This window comes from Pygocentrus nattereri, chromosome 8 (assembly GCF_015220715.1).
Source record: "Pygocentrus nattereri isolate fPygNat1 chromosome 8, fPygNat1.pri, whole genome shotgun sequence".
Classification (NCBI taxonomy): Eukaryota; Metazoa; Chordata; class Actinopteri; order Characiformes; family Serrasalmidae; genus Pygocentrus; species Pygocentrus nattereri.
Genome location: NC_051218.1, coordinates 22,243,136 through 22,262,449, shown reverse-complemented (window position 1 = coordinate 22,262,449; position 19,314 = coordinate 22,243,136). Strand labels below are relative to the sequence as shown.

General features: G+C 38.6%; 2 protein-coding genes and 1 long non-coding RNA gene across 10 annotated transcripts in view; 2 read left to right on the top strand and 1 right to left on the bottom strand.

Annotated features, from left to right (window-relative positions):
• afap1l1a (actin filament associated protein 1-like 1a) overlaps positions 1-7,601 on the top strand; it is a 48,336-nt gene extending 40,735 nt beyond the window's left edge. For 6 of the 7 annotated variants that reach the window (XM_017698375.2, XM_017698378.2, XM_017698376.2 and 3 more), the window contains exons 13-19: positions 1,045-1,190; positions 1,298-1,355; positions 3,623-3,728; positions 4,391-4,558; positions 5,550-5,725; positions 6,109-6,234; positions 6,604-7,601. In XM_017698375.2, coding sequence (XP_017553864.1) covers positions 1,045-1,190; positions 1,298-1,355; positions 3,623-3,728; positions 4,391-4,558; positions 5,550-5,725; positions 6,109-6,234; positions 6,604-6,630 — 807 coding nt within the window. In that variant the 3' untranslated portion in view covers positions 6,631-7,601. The remainder of the gene's footprint in view (positions 1-1,044; positions 1,191-1,297; positions 1,356-3,622; positions 3,729-4,390; positions 4,559-5,549; positions 5,726-6,108; positions 6,235-6,603) is intronic. The other variant, XM_037540284.1, reaches the window with a different exon arrangement.
• Positions 7,602-15,721: 8,120 nt separating this feature from the next.
• LOC108427855 overlaps positions 15,722-19,314 on the top strand; it is a 46,807-nt gene continuing 43,214 nt past the window's right edge. The window contains exon 1 of the long non-coding RNA XR_001857891.2: positions 15,722-15,875. This is a non-coding gene — a long non-coding RNA (uncharacterized LOC108427855). The remainder of the gene's footprint in view (positions 15,876-19,314) is intronic.
• On the bottom strand, positions 17,475-19,071 carry pttg1 (PTTG1 regulator of sister chromatid separation, securin). Of its 2 annotated transcripts, none has more exons than XM_017698372.1 (6): positions 18,899-19,071; positions 18,384-18,482; positions 18,154-18,302; positions 18,001-18,073; positions 17,714-17,863; positions 17,475-17,629 (listed from the first exon to the last, which is right to left on the bottom strand). In XM_017698372.1, the coding sequence occupies exons 2-6, from the start codon at positions 18,469-18,471 to the stop codon at positions 17,547-17,549; spliced, it is 543 nt and encodes a 180-aa protein (XP_017553861.1). In that variant the 5' UTR covers positions 18,472-18,482; positions 18,899-19,071; the 3' UTR covers positions 17,475-17,546. The 2 variants fall into 2 exon arrangements, with proteins under 2 accessions (XP_017553861.1, XP_017553860.1); XM_017698371.1 differs by having other exon boundaries at positions 18,001-18,076; positions 18,899-19,070.

The following is a 19,314-nucleotide window of genomic DNA, read 5'->3' as shown; positions in this document are numbered from 1 at the left end:
TTTGGCCCGGAGGACACAACATCCATGATTTCCAAAAACAATTTGAAATGTGGACTCGTCAGGCCACAGGACACTTTTCCACTTTGCGTCAGTCCATCTCAGATGAGCTTGGGCCCAGAGAAGCCGGCGGCGTTTCTGGGTGTTGTTGATATATGGCTTTCGCTTTGCATGGCAGAGTTTTAACTTGCACTTGTGGATGGAGCGATGAACTGTGTTCACTGACAGTGGTTTTCTGAAGTGTTCCTGAGCCCATGTGGGAATATCCGTTACAGAATGATGTCGATTTTTAATGCAGTGCCACCTGAGGGATCGAAGGTCACGGGCATTCAATGTTGGTTGTCTGCCTTGCCGCTTACAGAGATTTGCAGAGATTTGAATCTTTTGATGATATTATGGACTGTAGATGATGAAATCCCTAAATTCTTTGCAATTGCACGTTGAGAAACGTTCGTAAACTGATGGACTATTTGCTCACGCAGTTGTTCACAAAGTGATGAACCTCGCCCCATCCTCGCTTGTGAATGACTGAGCCTTTCAGGGATGCTCCCTTTATACCCAATCATGACAATCAGCTGTTTCCAATTAACCTGTTCACCTGTGGAATATTCCAAACAGGTGTTTTTTGAGCATTCCTCAACTTTCCCAGTCTTTTGTTGCCCCTGTCCCAACTTCTTTGGAACGTGTTGCAGACATCAAATTCAAAATGAGTGAATATTTGCAAAAAACAATAAAGTTTATCTGTTTAAACATTAAATATCTTGTCTTTGTAGTGTATTCAACTGAATATAGGTTGAAAAGGATTTGCAAATCATCGTATTCTGTTTTTATTTATGTTTTACACAACGTCCCAACTTCATTGGAATTGGGGTTGTAAAAGGAAAAAATGTTTATAGCTTAACATCAGATAATGGAACTTCTGCTGTTCACAACTTCTATTATTCATTCTGAAATGTTCACACAATGTAAAGGGCAGCTGTATAAAATAAGCAAAGTGGAGTGAGATTTGTTATGACAGTGACAATTTGTTGCATGTATGTGTGTCAGGCAAGCTGCTCTGAAGAGATGGGTCGCTGGCTGGGTGTGCTGTTGGCAGAGACCGGATCTTCTGCTGACCCAGAGTCCCTGCACTACGACTATGTGGACGTGGAAACCATCGCCAACATCCGTACAGCCGCCCGCCATTCCTTCCTGTGAGTGAGCAAGAAAAGAGTGAATGGAATCGATGCACTTGTGGGTTTGGCTCTGTCTTTCAGAGCTTTCCTCTTCTCATGGTGTTCGTTTTCTCTTTCCTATTCAGATGGGCGACCTCCACAGATTCAAGGACGTATGATGAGGTCTCTAATGAAGAAGCAGAGGTTTGTAGTCCACAATCAAACATCCATGCATACATGCACTCCTGACCTGAGAGACCAGTATCAGCTCTCCTTTACAGAGATACGCTTCTCTTACTTAGCTCTAATATTGGTCATAATCCTCCTAGACAGCTGATTCCCTTTGAAGTTTGTGTGTTTGTGTTGAGCAGTGAAGGATTACGCCATCTGCCATATCTGCAGCTGTTTGAGTTTGTCACAGCGCTGCTCAGCCGTCTGCATCAAATTATGAAACTGCTTTCTTTTTCATAAACCAAAGCAAGAAAATGCATTAAGAGGATCAGAAGAGAAGAGACCCTCTGTTTGCTCTCATTCTGTCTGTTTATTTGAGAAATGAAAGGTGTGTGTGTGTGTGCAGACAGTAAGCAGAGGGCAGACAAGGCTGAGTCAGAAGAGCCTCTGGCCTTTGAGCAGCTTGTTAACCTCCCTGAACTCTCTGCAACACCAGCAGAAACAGACCCCTCTCCAGTGTCTCAAAAGATCATACTTTTATCCTAAACCTTTAAGAAAGAGCAGTGGTCTGCATGGTATGCTTACAACAGGCACAGCCTCAGTATCAATTTACTATTTTTGCTTTAATAATAATCAAGTATATTTCTCAGCTCATCTTGTTTGCAAAATTGTTTGTTTACTACTTCTGCCTTAAAAGGTGCTGACCAAAAAGCTTGTTTAGAGGCAACAACAGGCCTAATGTATCCATTTTCTGTTTGTGCTTAAAGTGAAAACCTGTGCTTAGCGGAATGAAACAGTTAATGTGAAAAAAAAACATGCATTCACTGATGAGCACGGGCAGAATGCCTCCCAACCAATCAGACTATGCTGTCAAAATTAAGAGTTATATAACACAAAATGTTTTGGACTGTATTGCAGCATATTGCATTGTGTGGTATTGTATTATGGTATTGTGACAAGCATGTTATTTTATGATGTTAACATACACTGTATGTCCAAAAGTGTTATGACATCCTTTCTAATTAGTAAATTCAGCTACTTAAAAAGGTGCACTCATTACTGAAAAAGGCACTTACTTGTGCATGCACAGCTTGTATAATCTCCATAGAAAAGTATTGACCAGTAGAATGGGTAAGGCTAAAATCAGCTAAGCATAGGCCAGAGCAGCATAAAGTCCCCCAGCGCTGGACTGTGGAGCAGTGGTGTTGAGTTATCTGGAGTGATGGAGCGCTGTTTGGAATGAGTTGGAAATCTTTTGGTCCAGAACTATGTGATGATAATTATGTAACATCATTTGACCACACAAATGCTCTTGTGGCTGAATGCCACACTTCATAGTTCCAACATCTAGTGTAAGTGTTCCCAGAAGAGTAGAAGCTGTTACTGCAGCAAAGAAGGACAAACTCCGTAGTATTCATATACTTGGTGTCAGAGGAAACGTTAGATGAGCAGGTCCATAGAAACTTGGACACACAGTGTGTTATCTTAGAGCATTAGGGACTGGGATTGGGACACTATAAAGCACAACTTTTGTTGCAAATATTGTAATTTTATAATGCTGAATGTTATAGACAAATGTATACATTAACATTAATGTAAAGTATATTTTCAGCTATACAATTTTGCAGTGAGATAAGAAAGCTCTGCATCATAATGCATTGGATTCTGAATTTTGTGAATTGTTTCACACCTACTACATTGCTATGGTTATCAGTGACTTTAAAAGCTTAGAAATAATGGCATGGCCCACACATTGTATTCTCTTGTTCTGATGTCAGTGAACAAGTCTTTCAGGAGTTTAACCCCTTTCTGCTGCCCCTCTAGTGGCCATTCCACTGGCAGAATGGAAATTGACTGATGATTTGAATGTGATTAAACTATTTTTATTTTACTCTATAATTCAAAATCAGATTAATTAGGACTCTGTTGGCTCTCTGCTTGTGAAATGTTGTGACTTTGTTTTGAGCTGCTAGCAAGTAACAAGAGGTAAAAACGATTCACACCTTTCCACAAAGATGGCTTTAACAATTGTTGACTTGCTTGCTCATATCATACACATTTCCCTCCAAAAAATACTCATATTGTAATCAATAGTCAATATTATTAAAGAAAATACATGTGGGACATTTTACCTGTCAAAATATACCCAGTGTATTAGTTAATAGCTGTTTAGTGTTAACAAAACCAGGTATTTTTGTACTTAACTGAAAAGTGACAGTGGAACACAGAACATTTCAAATAAAGGCAATGTGTCCTGAACTTTTGACAGGATTTGTCTTTTTCTCCATTTCCCTTTAAAGCAGGTGAATAAGCGGCTCAAGGATAGCTCTCTGGTGAAACGCCGCTCTGCCAGCAGTGACAGAAGCATGACCAAGCCCCAGATGAGCCTCAAGCGCCACGGCTCCAGTGAGTCACACAATATTACCTGCATATTGCTCTAAAATTGAAGTGAAAAACACTAACATAATTCCTATTTCTACATATTATGATTTATTCCAGTGGTTCCCATTCCTGGCCCTGTTACATTACAGGCATGTGTTGTTTTTTTTAACACATCCAGCCAATCAACTCATCAACTTCGTGAGATTGATTGGGTCTGTTAGAGCAGAGAAAAGGGCCAGTGTTGGGGCCAGACAGTGTGCAATTATACATTTAGGATCTTCATTATTATTGTGCTCTTCTGTGCAGATGAGTCTGACTTGGAGTACCTGATGTCTGTAGCTCACCCTCACGCTGCAACGTATTAATAGAGGGTGAAAAATCCTTATATCCTGGGGAATTTTAACAAGCATACTTGCAGCTTCTCCTTGTTCTCACCACTTTTTAGAGAGGTCAGGGAGAGTTCCCACCCACTCACTTCAAAGGGTTCTCCAGAATGGCCCAGCAAGACTGTGCAACCTGAGCTTTATAAGCTGTTTGAATTTTGATCTACAGCACCCTCCACCCTGTCCTCTTCTTCTTGCTGTGGGCTTGGTGGAGTTGTTAAGAGCCTTGCCACCTTCCCACAGCCTTTCCCAGCCTGACCTCTGACCTTCTCCTGCCCTTCTCTTGCCCTTTTTACCTTTCAGACGCGAATCAGTATGGACGGTATGGGAAAACGCGGGCTGAGGAGGACGCACGTCGCTACTTGAGAGAGAAAGAGGAGCTGGAGAGAGAGAGAGACAGCATCAGGAACACGCTGGTCTCACTGCGCAAGGACAGGCGAGAAGCGAAGGAGAAGATGAAGGGGGCATCAGGTCAGAATCAGACAGAGCTCACTGCACTTTCACATGATTTCAGGGCCATCACTTCAACAAAGCAGGACTGTTCTTCTGTTTGTGTGTTCTAATGTGGCTGTGTGTCTCTCAGAGGGAAAAGATTATAGAAGCAAGAACAGGCTGTTCATTGAACCTTATAAAGACATTTTTGTTTTGGCTTCTGAAATGATCTTTTTTATGGTCTGTTTTAAAAGTAATGCATGTTGCCTCCTGTGGGCTAAACTGCAAAATGTTTTCTTTTTTCTTCTGCTTTCTAAAGTCTATGGCAAGTGAATCTCTAGCTCCATCTATTGGCCAAAGCTTGAATGCTCTCTAGGGGATATTTCAAAAAAAAAAAAAACAGCAGCTGAGATCCAGAGAACATCTGCTGTACACAGCAGCAGCAGATGCTGCAGGGCTTTTTTCACTGATTCAGCTGAGAGCCCAATTCAGAGGGTCTCATTCTCTTGACAGGAAGCATAAACGTTTGTTGATTTTTGATCATTTCTGTGTACAACAAAGAAATTTCTCGACAGTAGGGGTGTAAATATTCAACATCACAGCAGCTCAATTTAATTATGATTCTTATGGACATCTTAAGTTTCAACACGATTGAACTTCATTGAAATATTTAAGATTTGTTTTTTTTTTAAATACACTTATAAATGTGACTGGAACAGTGTGGTAAAATATCACTGTACTGCAAGACATTTTCTCGCTACATGTTAAGCATCACAGCACTTAGTTTTTCTGAAGTTTGATAAGTTGGAACAGACACAGTAGACCAGTAGTGCTACACTTAAAAATGCTATTGGAAACTATGAGTGAAATTATTCTTATTCAGCATTCCACACAACCAGTTGCATATGACATTACAATAGATTTTTTAAAGTAATTAATATACTACACTAATTAGTATAGATCGTTTCTTCATGTCTCATGATGGCCCACAGCTACAGGGGGGTTTTAATGCAAATGTTTGCTGATATAGACAAGCAGAGGCTGGCTCTAGAGAAGCGCGTGGCCCAGCTGGAGGAGAGCTGCCGTCTGAAAGAAGGAGAGCGTGTGGACCTAGAGCTCAAACTCACCCAGGTTAAGGAGAACCTGAAGAAGTCTCTGGCTGGAGGAGCATTGGGGGCACCTGTTGAGACAAAGCCCTTAAGCAAGGTATGGAAAAGTTCAATCACAGGGTGTCTGGTTCTGATTGTGAAGGGTCCAGCACAGTTTGGCGAACCATAATCCACTCAGTAGCCACCCCCTCCACACACACACCTCCACTCAGATAAGCTGCACGTCACTTGTCACTTTTGGAAACAACACCCTGTATCTCCAAACTTGATAACTTTATAGAAGAAAGAAATTAGTTCTGAAATTTGATGAATATAATTTGATTCCAAGTATTTTTTTTTACATTTCTATTGTTTCATTCCCCATGCAATATTCACACAGTGTGAAAGGCAGCAGGTGTGTTAAAATAGTTTCTTGTGTATTTTTGTACCTCTTTCAAACACTTATGTGATGTTGAACTGGCAAATCTCCTGCCTTTGTAGAAGAATCAGAAGACTGAGATGCAATACATTGAGTCTTTCCTGCCAGTCAACTGCGCTTCCGAAATGCGCAAGCGCCCCCCATCCATCTACGCATCTACTAAGGGAAACGTCATGCAGAAGGCCAAGGTAAACAAACAAACACAGTCCAAGGCTAAACATATTGGTATTCATAGCATTATTCATCATATGGGACAAATATGGGCTCAGCATACTGCACCTCTCAATGGGATTGCATTAAACACATTAAATAGATTGCCAACTGAGTTTTAATGGTCCTCATCAGTCAATATGGGCTCATCCTGTCAGGAAACCTGGACCGGTTTCCAAAATCATTTTTGTTCTGCCATGAAGATAAATGACGGCCATGGTGGATCTCTTTTATAGCTCCAGTCATCTGCCTCTGCACAGTTACTTTTCAAATGGGTATGGACAGTGTGCCAAGAGAAGTCCTGTCTGTGCTGGAAAAATTAAACAATGTGCAACCTTTTCTTTCAGGAATGGGAATCTAAGAAAGTGACCTAAAGGAAGTGGTGATCAGCAACAAATCTTGGACTGAACATGTTGAAGTGAACACAAGAACCTGCAGCAATTCCTTGTGCAAACACATACAACTGCACATTGAATAACCTTCAATTACTTACCCTACTGATTGTCTATGACAGTATGACCGGGACATTCCCATTTTTGGGGAAGGAGAGTGAGTTCCAAATATTAAAATTGTATTTTCTTTTAGTTAATTGAACCAAACCAGACAGACATGACAAAGCAAAACCTGCCAAGTCATATCACCATCTTACCTTGGAAACGCATGGCAACTTGCCAGACTTGTTTCACCTAATTTCTCAGTGAATTGTATCTATCCAGGGCACCAGTATGGAATTAGGTTGTTTAACAGGCCTATAGTGACAGAAGTAGACTCCTAAAACCGATTCAGGAATACGTGTTCTGGTGTCAGTCATGTAAGACAGTTGTTAAACTGCAGGCAATATAAATGTTGCAGGGAATAAATTAATTTCGATATGGGAGAGAGTGAAAGTGCCTGATCGCTGTCAGAGTATGTTAGCAAGTTTGGGGAGGTTGTTTAAGAAAAAAAGCAAAGAAATATGCAGAATTTAAGAAGAACATGGGGTGATCCACTTGATTTTGTACTTAATCACTTTAGGAGGGATCATGACTGCTGTTTTGTAAATAATGTTTTTACTAATTTGTGACATTTTATGTCTAAAAAGGCTTTCTTCAAGGACCTTAACACAACCGGTGCTATTAATATTGTGCCTTGACAGTTTTACATGCTTATTTGTGTGCTGTAACAAAATAACAGCATATGGTGCATTCCCTTTTTACTTATCCACGTCTTTTCACCTGTCATCCCCCCCCTTTAATATCACCAAAACTGCCATTTTAATGTGAGTAACACTTGCACTTTATTGTCTATTGACATGGAGATGGAAAAGGGGACATTTATAATAAAATGCATAATTTGTGTAATGTGAGTCTGCCTGCTTCTTTACGCATCACTGTCAGAACAAAACCTTATATAACCTCATTTACAAAACAGTTGGGACACTACAAAATGTTAATATAAACAGAACGCAATGATGTGCAAATCATTTAAACCCTGTTCATTGACGATAAATGAAGAACAAAAATTCACTTGTTGAGGGAAATGAGTGAGATGGCCATTATAATTAATATTTATTGTTTAGGTGTGGTTTCTTGCATGGACCTCTCTTCAGAAAGTGTAAATAAAGATAAACAAATTAACTCACTCCTTTGTTTATGTGTTGTGGTTGCTCAAGCCTCTGATCTGGGCCTTACCAGGTAAACAAGGGCAGAGGCCGCATTTTCTTTAGTTATTTCCATTGTACCATCTATTTAAAAAACTAAATCAGGACAAATTAATGTGGTCTTTCAAGACCTGATGTGATACTAGAGATACTTATTTGGTATAGTTTTTCCATTTTCAAGTAAATAATCAAATGTTGCATCAGCAAGCTGGGTTAGAGGGGTTAGAGAGTAATTTAACAACAGAGCAGCTGAGAGAGGACAGTAACTGACCGTGCAAGCAACAGAAACAGGAGGTGAGAGCTGGCAGAAAGGGATGGAGAGTCAAAATACTGGAAACGTTTTTTACAAATTAGTGTTCTGATTTATATCGGCATACCAACAGATACAGATGTGTTAATTACTATTTTAATTACTACTATTGTTACATGAGTTATGTTTTAGATAAAGGTATTGCCATTTTTTATTTAAATTGGTAAATTGTTTGCAGTCTGTAGAGCAAGCACTCTGAAATATAGAAGGCAGGCTGTGTAATCATGTAACATAGGCCATGGGCTCAGCTGATGTTGGTACAGTCAAGTCAAACCCTTGGTGCAAATATAGAGCACTTTCCACACAGAAAGGACCCTGATCGCCCTGCTGGGGAATTGAACCCAGGTACTTCTTGCTGTGAGGCGACAGCGCTACCCACTGCTCCACCATTAATTTATGAACTTTTTAAAAAGTTTTTAATCAGATTTGAGTGCTGTTGATGAACTGAACTGAATTTAATGCTCTTAATGAACAAATTAACTGCATTCAAATCTGATTACAAATTCTTTAAAAATGCATATGTGTCTATATAATGGCATACTTTATCAATAAATCTGTGATAATGTAATTTATTTCTTACATTCATTCATTTTATTTATTTATTTATCACATTTATTACATTAAAGTGAATCAAGGTGTCATGATTGGCCCCTGCGAGTCATCCATGTGCTTTTGTTTTGGTTTCAGTCTTCCATGTGCTTTTGTTTACTTGTCCATGTGCTTTCTTTGTTTTGATTCCTCCCTGTCCTGCACACTTTCTTGACTCTGCCTCATCATCGCTCCCAAGTGTTACACAAGGCCAGTAGTAACAGTTTTAAGAATAAATTATACCAAAATCCACTATATATAGGAGACCAGTCCATTGTAAAGAATTTTTTTGTTTATTCTGGTACAGAATATTCATTATTGGCTTTCATTCATTGTGATGAAGAGTGTTTTTAGCTAGTATTTTAATGTATTAATGATGTGATATTTGTTGCGAGGAGGTCAACTGCAATGCCCAAAATGACCACCAGATGGCAGGGTGGCTACCTAGGGCTCCTGTGCCCTCCTCTGTTTAACTTCAGACTCTCTGTTTAACTTCAGAGTCACTGTTCCGCTTCTTGTTTCATTTTTATAGCAATTTTCTCAAACTCACACAATCACATCTGTTTTGTTTATGGTCAAAACAGCTCCACTCAAATTCCCTGAATCCTCACTGACTCTCTACCAGCAGGTTTACCAGCATTCACCCGCACGTTCCAGACTCAGCTGAGTGAGATGTGGCCCTGGCTCTATTTCATTAACCCAGGAGAAATACAGTTAATAATAACAGCAGTAGAAATGTTAGCATATTAAGCAGTCTCAGGAACATCATCCAGTCTTGGCCTGGGGACAACACAGTTGTGTTGATTCTGTGATCTCATTATTATATGGTATCAAGGCGCAGTACATTTAATAACAGCAATAGCAAAATTTGACACAGAACATCACTAATACAATACTACATACAGATGCTCAAGCAAACTCATATGAATATGTAATCAGTTATGTCAATTCTACAGTTCAGTACATCTTGAGGAACAAGTTTGGTGACAAGCATAGAGAAATCTGTACACAAAACAAAACTGGAAAAACAAAACGCCCAATATCCCACAAACTGAAAACTGTGATGGGAAAAAAACGTAAATGTTGCTTTTTTAATACTACCCCTGAATTGTTTTGCCATTATCCCAAAACAGCCTGTTTATGGAATGTGGTATCTGTAATTATCCCTGCATGATTTTCAGTCCCACAGGATGTCAAAATATTTCATTCAAATAAGGTGCATGATTGTGACTCAAAACTTTGAAATCATATTTATTTTTCTGTAATGCGAAGGTATCATTTGGATCCAAAATGACCACATCACCTTATGGCATCTTTCATCTGATCACTAGAGAGTTCTAGAGCAGTGTTTCCAAATCAAGATCTAATAGTGAAATTAATGCTTGGACCCCTAACATAACCTACATATTTTTACCTTATAAATTCACGCATTAATATAACTTCTGCTCTGTGTTATTGCACTTGTTTGGATCAGATGTTTCTTAGTTTAATTCCTGTCTTAAAAGTCTTTGTAAAAATTGGGAAATGGAACCAACATGGTGGCAGCTCTGAGTGTGTTCAAGTTTGGAAGGTAAATAGTAGAGTTTTACACTTTTTCCCCAGCAGAGTTCAACCAATCACATTTGAACTATTTTAATTAACATGGAATTGCTTGTAGTCGTTTAGAAATCAGCAACAGCTATTGGTTTCAAATATCTACTCATTAGCACTGAATTCTTTGAGAATGCAAGTGCTTTTTCAAAATTCCCCAGGCTTTTGGACAAGTCCATTCATGTATCTATTTACCACATCAGCATGAAAGCAGTAACATTTTGATATTTATTGTGTGCTACAACCAAAATTGCAAATTGAAGCCTAGCGTCAAACTCTTGTTTTTTAATTAATCAGGTATTTTCATGGAAAGTTGAAAACAACATTGATAAGATTATATTTTTGTGTCATGCAGTGTACCACAACAAAGACAATTTCACCTATTATGAATATTAGTACATGATTAAACCAACAAGATATGCCAAGCTTGGCTTCAATGTATATGAAGTAGGTTTGACAGTGATTGATTTTGAATGAAATACATAAAACGTTTCTCTTGCTCAGATTAAGAACTACTTGTATGGAAGGTTTGAGGAGGGGGAATGCCACCTCCGCTCTTGGATCTTTGTTGTAAATCTTTATTGCGAAACATAGGAAATAGAAACACAGATAGAAACACAGAAAATGAATCTTTCAGTGCACAAACAAAACCTTAGATAGCACATCAAAACATAAACAAATCATGTTAAGCTATGTAAAACTTACATGTTCTAAAGTTTCCTTGAAAGGCACCAAAAAAAAAAGTGCGCACACACACACAAAAACACACACACACAGACAAATCCATCCAATGCTTCTTTCAATACAAAAACAGTGAAAAGAACAGAATATACAAACATAGCTATAAGTGAACATCCACTTCCACTGAAGATCCACTTCCCTCAAAACATGGAATAAAACATAGTCTAACATTAAAATTGCAGCAACTATTAAAATACACAGAATAACTGAAGCTTAAATAATTTACCCAATTTCACTGTTGGCTTAGTCACTGTTTTATTTTTCTACACTGCAGATTGGCAATTCCAGAGCCCACCTGCCCCCCTGGGCTGTGACAAGTGTAGAGGGATAGACAAGATTTCAGGTACTGTGGTACATGTGACATTCGATTCCCCGGCCGGGTGACCGGGGTCCTCTCTGTGTGGAGTTTGTATGTTCTCCCCGTGTCTGCGTGGGTTTCCTCCGGGTTCTCCGGTTTCCTCCCACAGTCCAAATACATGTAGTCAGGTCGATTGGACATGCTAAATTGCCCCTAGGTGTGAGTGACTGTGTCTGTCTGTCTGCCCTGCGATGGACTGGCGACCTGTCTAGGGTGTATCCTGCCTTCCGCCCGATGACTGCTGGGATAGGCTCCAGCACCCCCCGCGACCCTGACGGAGAAGCGGCTTAGAAAATGGATGGATGGATGGATGGATGGTTCATGTGACAATGATGGGGTACTCTAGATATGTGGGATGTGTAAACATGTATTATAAACCATGTCAAGAGTGCAAAATTGCAGTATTTAGAAAATAAAAAAACAAAGAATAAATAATACTTAGTCGATGTCAATGGGACCCGTCTCTGTTGAGTGGAAAATATTGGCATTTCCACCAAGCCACCACACATGGTCACATCTGTGGCAGGTTCCGCCTCAATCCATGAGCATCATGACTGCTAGCTCAGTCCACAATTCACACCTCATGCTAACCTAAAACCACATCTGAAACTGCAGACAGAGGAGAACACGAATCACTGATCAATCCAATACACAATGGAGTCAATCCAACACCAGTGACTAAACCCCACATATACAGTTTGGTGTAGAGAAGACTGAGTGGTCCTGGAAACAGACACAGCTCTTCCCAATCTGGCATCCAACTCTGTTTCATTCAAGTGCTTCTGATGTTACTTCACAATGCAGATTCAAAACACAAAGACAGAAAAGACAAATTAATGGGGGAAAAAAGCCAGATTTGTACAGATGTTGTAAAGAAAAAAAACACTGCAAACCGTTCCATCAAACTCAAGAGGAACAGTCAGTGCCTCGCTGTCCTTGGTGTAATAATCCTCAACACATCTCTGAACAATGACTTGCAGTTCATCCTCTGGTCTTTCCAGCCAGGCACAGACATCAGCAAGTCCAGGCCAAGAGAAACCTAACTCAGAATATTTCCATGCTAATTAAAAAAAATGTATTTGGATTGAACAACGTTCTAAGTTCATACACATCCACAAAGTAATGGCAATAATTTCTGTACAATGCATTTCAGTAAGTAAATAGCAATGAGTGAAAAAAAGACTCCGATGTCCACTTAGCCAACACATTCACATTCCCAGTCCCTACAATTCACAGCTTAGGCCAAGCTGAAACACCATCTGAATCTAGTATTTTATTTTAAACACTAAGTTCAATAAGACAACCTTGTGACTAGGAAATCTAAGCCAAAGTACTTTTAAACAGAGCTTGCTTTAGCAGCATAAAACACACTCCAGTCTGATGACATAGGCACACACAAATTCAGCTGTAGGTCATTACTGTTAAATAAAGTGCAGCTAAAGCTTTGATTAAGTGCAACCATGAAATGTTACTCATCTGTAAAGTGATTTACAAAGAGCACTTTCAAAGAAATTTGCCAAAGCCACAGCACAATCTAATCACCAATGCCTGCTGCATGTATACATCAGTATGAAATGAGTAGTAATGTACAAAGCTACGGAAGGATTCTCCTGATGTTACATTTCAGAACTAAATACTTCTGAGTGACGGCAAACAGTTACTTAATAATAATAATAATAATAATAAAGGAAACGTCTGTTAAACTGGGTTTAAGAAAAATGACCAATGAGATTAATAGATTTTTTTGCCAAATAAATATAAATCTATTTAAACTATTTGCTTTATGGCATGTAGAGCTACATGTCTGTGTATTTTAAGTTTAATACATTTTTAAGTAAAAAAAAACAAAAACACTTTCATAGATGAAATGCACTAAACTGTATTATTTTTCAAATAACTTTTGATTAAATCACTTACAAAAACACGTTTTAATGTAAATGATTTTAATCAATGTTTGTCAACACAGGTTTAACTTTGATAGGACTCTATCAATAGAGTTTCGTAGATATATTTGTCAATTAAAATGACCAAGAGTAAATTTAAAATGAGTAAAATAACTATAATAAACAGAATCCCTATTTTCTAAACTAAAGCCTGTAGAATATCAGCAATCTGAAGCATTTTGTTTTAAGGCAAGTTTGATACAGTGACATTGAGCACTGAGAATTACTATCATATATTTTTACCAAAAAAATAAAAGTTAATGTACAAAAATACTTCTTGTTTAACAGAACCCAGAGACAGTTGTCACACTTCTAATCTAAATTGATGTCATGAGAACCGTTCAGTGAGTGAACGTTTGCCAATAAATATATTCTAAAAATAAAAAAAAAACTACAGAAAACAAAGATAAGAGCTTCAGAACATGAGTAGTATTGTGTAAATGTATGCTATTGTTTAAAAGGTGAATCATACAGTGAATGAAACGAACACGTGGAGCTACATCACGAACCATTGCCATTAGCCCTTTGTTTTTCCCCATCATGGCACCTGCTTCATCTGTGCACAAACCAACACAACTGTCCCAGCACAGACCCATTCTGTCCAGTTCACTATTGAGTTGAAATAGACTGTCAGTATCACTGCTCTACTTTAAATGCAGCTGTAAAACACAAGGGGAAACCACTTTTCTCAGGCTCTGGTTAAAGATGTTTTCTCAGTGTAAAGCTGGTATGCAACAAAACCCCACTTGGCCAGGGCCGCACAACTTTATTTACATATGAGTGTATGTGTTCTGTTGTGTTTTGAGTTGGAGAGATTACAGGAATAGTCAGGCTGCAGCTATTGAGTATTTTAAGTAAAAGTTCAAATCTAATATTTTTCAATTAAATATCATGAATATTTGTTTATTCTGTAGCATAAAGAAAAGACCAAGACACGTATCACTTTACTGAATGAACAGAACATAATCTTTTATTTTTCTTAAATAATCCATTGGTCAAGCGAGTGGTACATTAAATCAGAGGAACCAGTGCTACCGTCCTCATAAAAATAAGACTTGGTCAAATCTTTCAGTTAAACAAAAAATGATCCAGGTTTTCTAGCAACATTTATTCTCTCACAGAGGTGCATGGGTTCAAAACATAAATCATCATTTTAACTTTGAATCAACATAATGTCTTAAACATTTTGCCTCGTAAATATTATTTTTATTGTTATTCTTTTATAAGCATTTTATATTTTGATCATAAGACCACTTTACAAATCTAAATTTATGTTAACAATAGAAAATAACAGCAACAATAACAGTAACTAGAGTACTTACTTACAGTAACACTGTAACAACATGAAAATCAGCCCCCAAGTCTGCCTGTATTGAGGCAGCCCGAGTGCCTGTGCTGAGGTGGCCTGGTGAGTGACCAACGTTCAGCTGAGCAGGAACACCCTTTAGATCCACTTCTGGAAACTTTGGAAGGCTTTAGAAAGCGTTAGGTGAGTAATGCTTGGGTTATTTGACATACCAGCAGTTTTAAATGGGACATTTACTTAGATCTAATCCTATAATTCGTTAATGTTGCACTTTTTGTACAATATAACAGAAATTAGAGTCACTTGCTAACCATTAGCCAGTGTCTGCTATGCTAAGCTACCAAGACTTTTTTTATTATTATTATTATTGTTTGCTTCCACAAAATAATCACAGTCAATTTAAAAGGAATTTCTTTAACTTATTTTTAAAATTGTAACATCAAATTAATGTTCTAAATCTAATACCCTGTGAGTTGCTATCTATGTAGCTAAGTTAGCTATAATTGAACTAATGTTAGTAGACTAGCTAACAGAGCTACTGGAAAATAGGTTTGGTTCCAGCTAACTTGTGCTAAATTCAAGGGCTGCATCCTTCAGATGCTGCATTTGAAGTCTGATTGTGTCACAGCGGTGCAATCAGGCTGTCCCGTTTCCGAGGTCCATTGCCAGAGCCAGTGTTTGAGGATCTGGCCACTTCCTATTTCCCCCTTTATATCAAAAACAGGACTGCTAACCAGCAGAGGGGGCCAGCGAGTCCTCAGTGTATGAGAGTGAATGGAGCGCAACGGGTAAAAAGGAAAAGTTAAGACAGTTTTTAATCACCTACCCAGAACGTTTCCTTAACTTTATATAGTAGAAGGTAGTGATGGCAACACTGATGCATCGGCACATGCGCCGAGCTCCTAGAGCAAACCCCGCGTCTCGCTTTCTGAGAGTCACATGACCGACACAGGAACTGTTTCGAAATTACACTAACGGGCCAAACTGTGTTTATAAGGAAGCGCATCTGTCGCGATGCATCTGCCAAAAAAATCACTGAACTTTAGCGGTGCGTCGTCTTTTTCATCCAAAACTATGGAACAGCCTCAAGGAAGAAGAAAGGTCTGCTGTGTGGGACCATTTTGATCTTACATCGGAAAATAAGGTATTTTCTTTAACAGCGCTGCTGGACTTTCCTGCAGTCAGCATGCTAATTACACACTCCCTCAAAACCTGCAACATCTGTGGCGTCGTGCTGTCTGATAAATCTGCACATTTTAGAGTGGCCTTTTATTGTGGCCAGCCTAAGGCACACCTGTGCAGTAATCATGCTGTCTCATCAGTATCTTGATATGCCACACCTGTGAGGTGGACGGATTATCTCGACAAAGAGAGAAGTGCTCATTAACACAGATTTAGACACATTTGTGAACAATATTTGAGTCATTGAGTTCAGCTCATGAAAAATGGGAGCAAAAACAAGTGTTGCATTTATATTTTTGCTCAGTATATACACAGTATAAGGAGTTTTAGGGGCATGTTATGCAAAGGTGTGCTGTAGGCATTTTAAGTTTTGGCAATACATTTTAAATTTGTCATGTTTTACAGCCCTACTGGATTATTAAATATACATTCACTACAATTTTCCTGAAAAGCCTTTCTTAAGCATGCTACAAATTTATTAGCATATTGTGGCAGAATTAGTTTTTTTCTGGAACAGGTAATTTGTCACACATGACCAACATATTCTGATTGTCATTATTTCATGAATGAAGTGTTGCTGAGGCACATCCATGTGACAGAAAAAATATATATTCAAATTGAAAACAAAGGAAACTGAAAGGTTTATCCAGTCTACCTTAAGTACAAACTTCCATCAGAGCATCTGATGTGCAGAAGTAAAATTCTGTATATTCTGGGTTATGCATTGCTGAACAGCTGACTAAATACCAAATTAACAATACATTAAAAATAAGTTTCTGCAATGTTTAGTTTAAAAATACTAAGTACATATCTTCCTAAACTTTTTTTTTGCACATTTCACATTACCACATTGTTTCAGGAACAGCATCCGGCATCATTCCAAAGCACTGCATGGAGCCAACTTTTACCAGTTCCATAATCTAATTAACCAAATAGAAGAAAGGGTGTGATAACAGTACCAACATTTTAAATACATTCAAATTTTAGCATAAAAAGTCTGAAACTCTTAAAACCAGAAGTCAGTGAAACAATGCAGTAGCCACCCCAGAAACCAGCCATCAAGATTTCCAAGTCATTTGGATGGTCATTTATTTCTAGAAAGATAAATCATTAAAATCCAACTAGTGCATATTTTACCAAACTAAAGGTTGCATGTTTGTCAGGCATGTCTATGCATAATTGAGTTTAGATCGGCAAGTCACATGGATGACTCACAGTACTAATTTAAGTTTCATTAAAATGAAGGCATACCTTCTCAAACCAAATATTTTACTTGTAGGATTTACATGATTTTCTTCTGCAGTAGGTTTGTGCAGTGTTTCAGTACACAAGCTGGTAAAAGTTTTTTTTTTTAATGGCTTAAAGCATGATACAATTTCACCAAGTCATGTTGGCAACATTTTTCAAAACCAGGATGTGTTGTACAGTTGACAATCAGTTTGTATTCAGTATCAACCTAACTTTACCAAGCTGTATGGGCAAGGGGTGAAATGGGATTGGGCTAAAATTATATTGTTAATATCAAATAAAAAGTATATTTACAACTGAACCACACAGCATATTAATTCAAAACAAGTTTATTAAAACCAACAGAACTGTACTTAAAAACACAAAAAAAAACACCCATGTGGCCTTAGTAGTCACACTCAGGAGGCAAGTCCACAGTTAGCTCGTTGACGGTTTCTAGGAAAGCTTCCAGGTCATCTCTGAGGTTCTCTGTGTAAACATAATTTAAAGTGGATCATTCAACTGCCTCATCAATAAGCTTATAGTCTAGACACAAGTAATAAGATCTAATACCTGAAGGCATTTTAAGAGGTGATGGTGGCAAACATGGATCCATGATAAAATCCTCCTCAAGTGAAGGTATGGAGCACTGCTGTCTTCCCAAACCAGCCAATGAGAAGCGACTGAGGCAGACTTCCTCGGGTACACTGTATACTTCAAAGTCTAAAATGGTTCACAGGGAGGGTAGGGGAGAGAGAATTAAAGATATATAAAATTAAATAAAAAAAAATCAGTTGTAAGCCAAGAATCAGAGTAATGTTTAAGTATTTTATATTTTTTATACTATATATATTTTATACCACTTGGGTTGAATGGGAAGCATTTCTCAATCTCTGGATAGTCTTCAGAAACAGGCGGAGGGGGTACTTTACACTGCTATTTAAAAAATAAATTAAAAATAAGTAAGAGTTCAGGAATTTGAGAAAGCTTGGAATAACATTTTAGTAACTAACCTGTGTTCCAAGAGGTTTACTGTGCACTTCACCCTTATGAGAGACCGCTGGGGTGGACACAATCTTGTTGACTGTTCCCAAAGCTTTACGGGTTGATTGCACAGGAGCGCCAAGCTTCTTTACATGGAGTGGAGTTTTCAGAAGCTGTTCTATAAAAGTAATAAAGTAGCCACACATACTTTATAGTACTGAAGTTCTTCAAGTATAGAACTCAACCAAAGTGAGCTTACCCGGAGCTGACTGAAGTCTCTGGCGAGATTTGATAGTTCGAGCTGTGAGTCTGCCATTTTCTTGGTCGAGGTAAATCATGGCATCCATGGTTTCTCAGTCTAGCAACGACAGATTTGCAAGCAGTGAGCGACAACAACACAGTCGTAGGTTTGAGCGGACAATGTCCACAGCAAGTGTTTATCCAAGAAGGTCAGTTCTCCTGTACGGAAAAGACGAGTTGTGTGGCGAACAAGTTCACTGAATGTAGTTAACTAGTTAGTTAACTAGCGTAACGTTATATGTTGATGTGGGCGAACTCTGGTCGCCAGCTGAGTGTAGTTAAACCACCGTTTCGTAAATAAACTAGTTAGCGTTGTCACTTAGAAGCTGTGAGCATAATTAAGCTACAACGTTAAATATTAACACTACAGGAAAGCGGGGTTATGAAGCAATTAGCGCCGTTTAACAGAAAACTGCAAGAGGTTCATGTGGGAAAGCTGACCGTTGGCACTGTTGTCATAACCTTGTTACTTACTCAGTTCGATTAACTAAACCCCGTTAAACGACTTGATGCCTCACAGCCAAACAGCTTGGTCCTAAAACGTCCCCGACGACTTCCCACGAACTGTGCGAAGACTCTCGTTAACCGGGCGCCCGGTCTAAATCTGCGGAATCCGTTTTTCAGAGCAAAACGAGTTTGTTTTGGTTTCAAGTTTCCCCGCTTTTAAAAGGCAACCGGCCTTCTGATTGGCTCCTGCGCTTCCTCCTTTTCTTTTGTAGTGCTCCTGCTCCAGTTCCTCTTTGTAACACTGCCGCCGTGTGGTCAGAACATGCTATAGAGCGTTTAGCGCAAGTAAAATAATGTAAGACAAAAGAATAACTAAATAAATAACCAAATAAATAGATGTTAATGATATTATTAAAGGAAAATAATTATCAGTAAACATACAA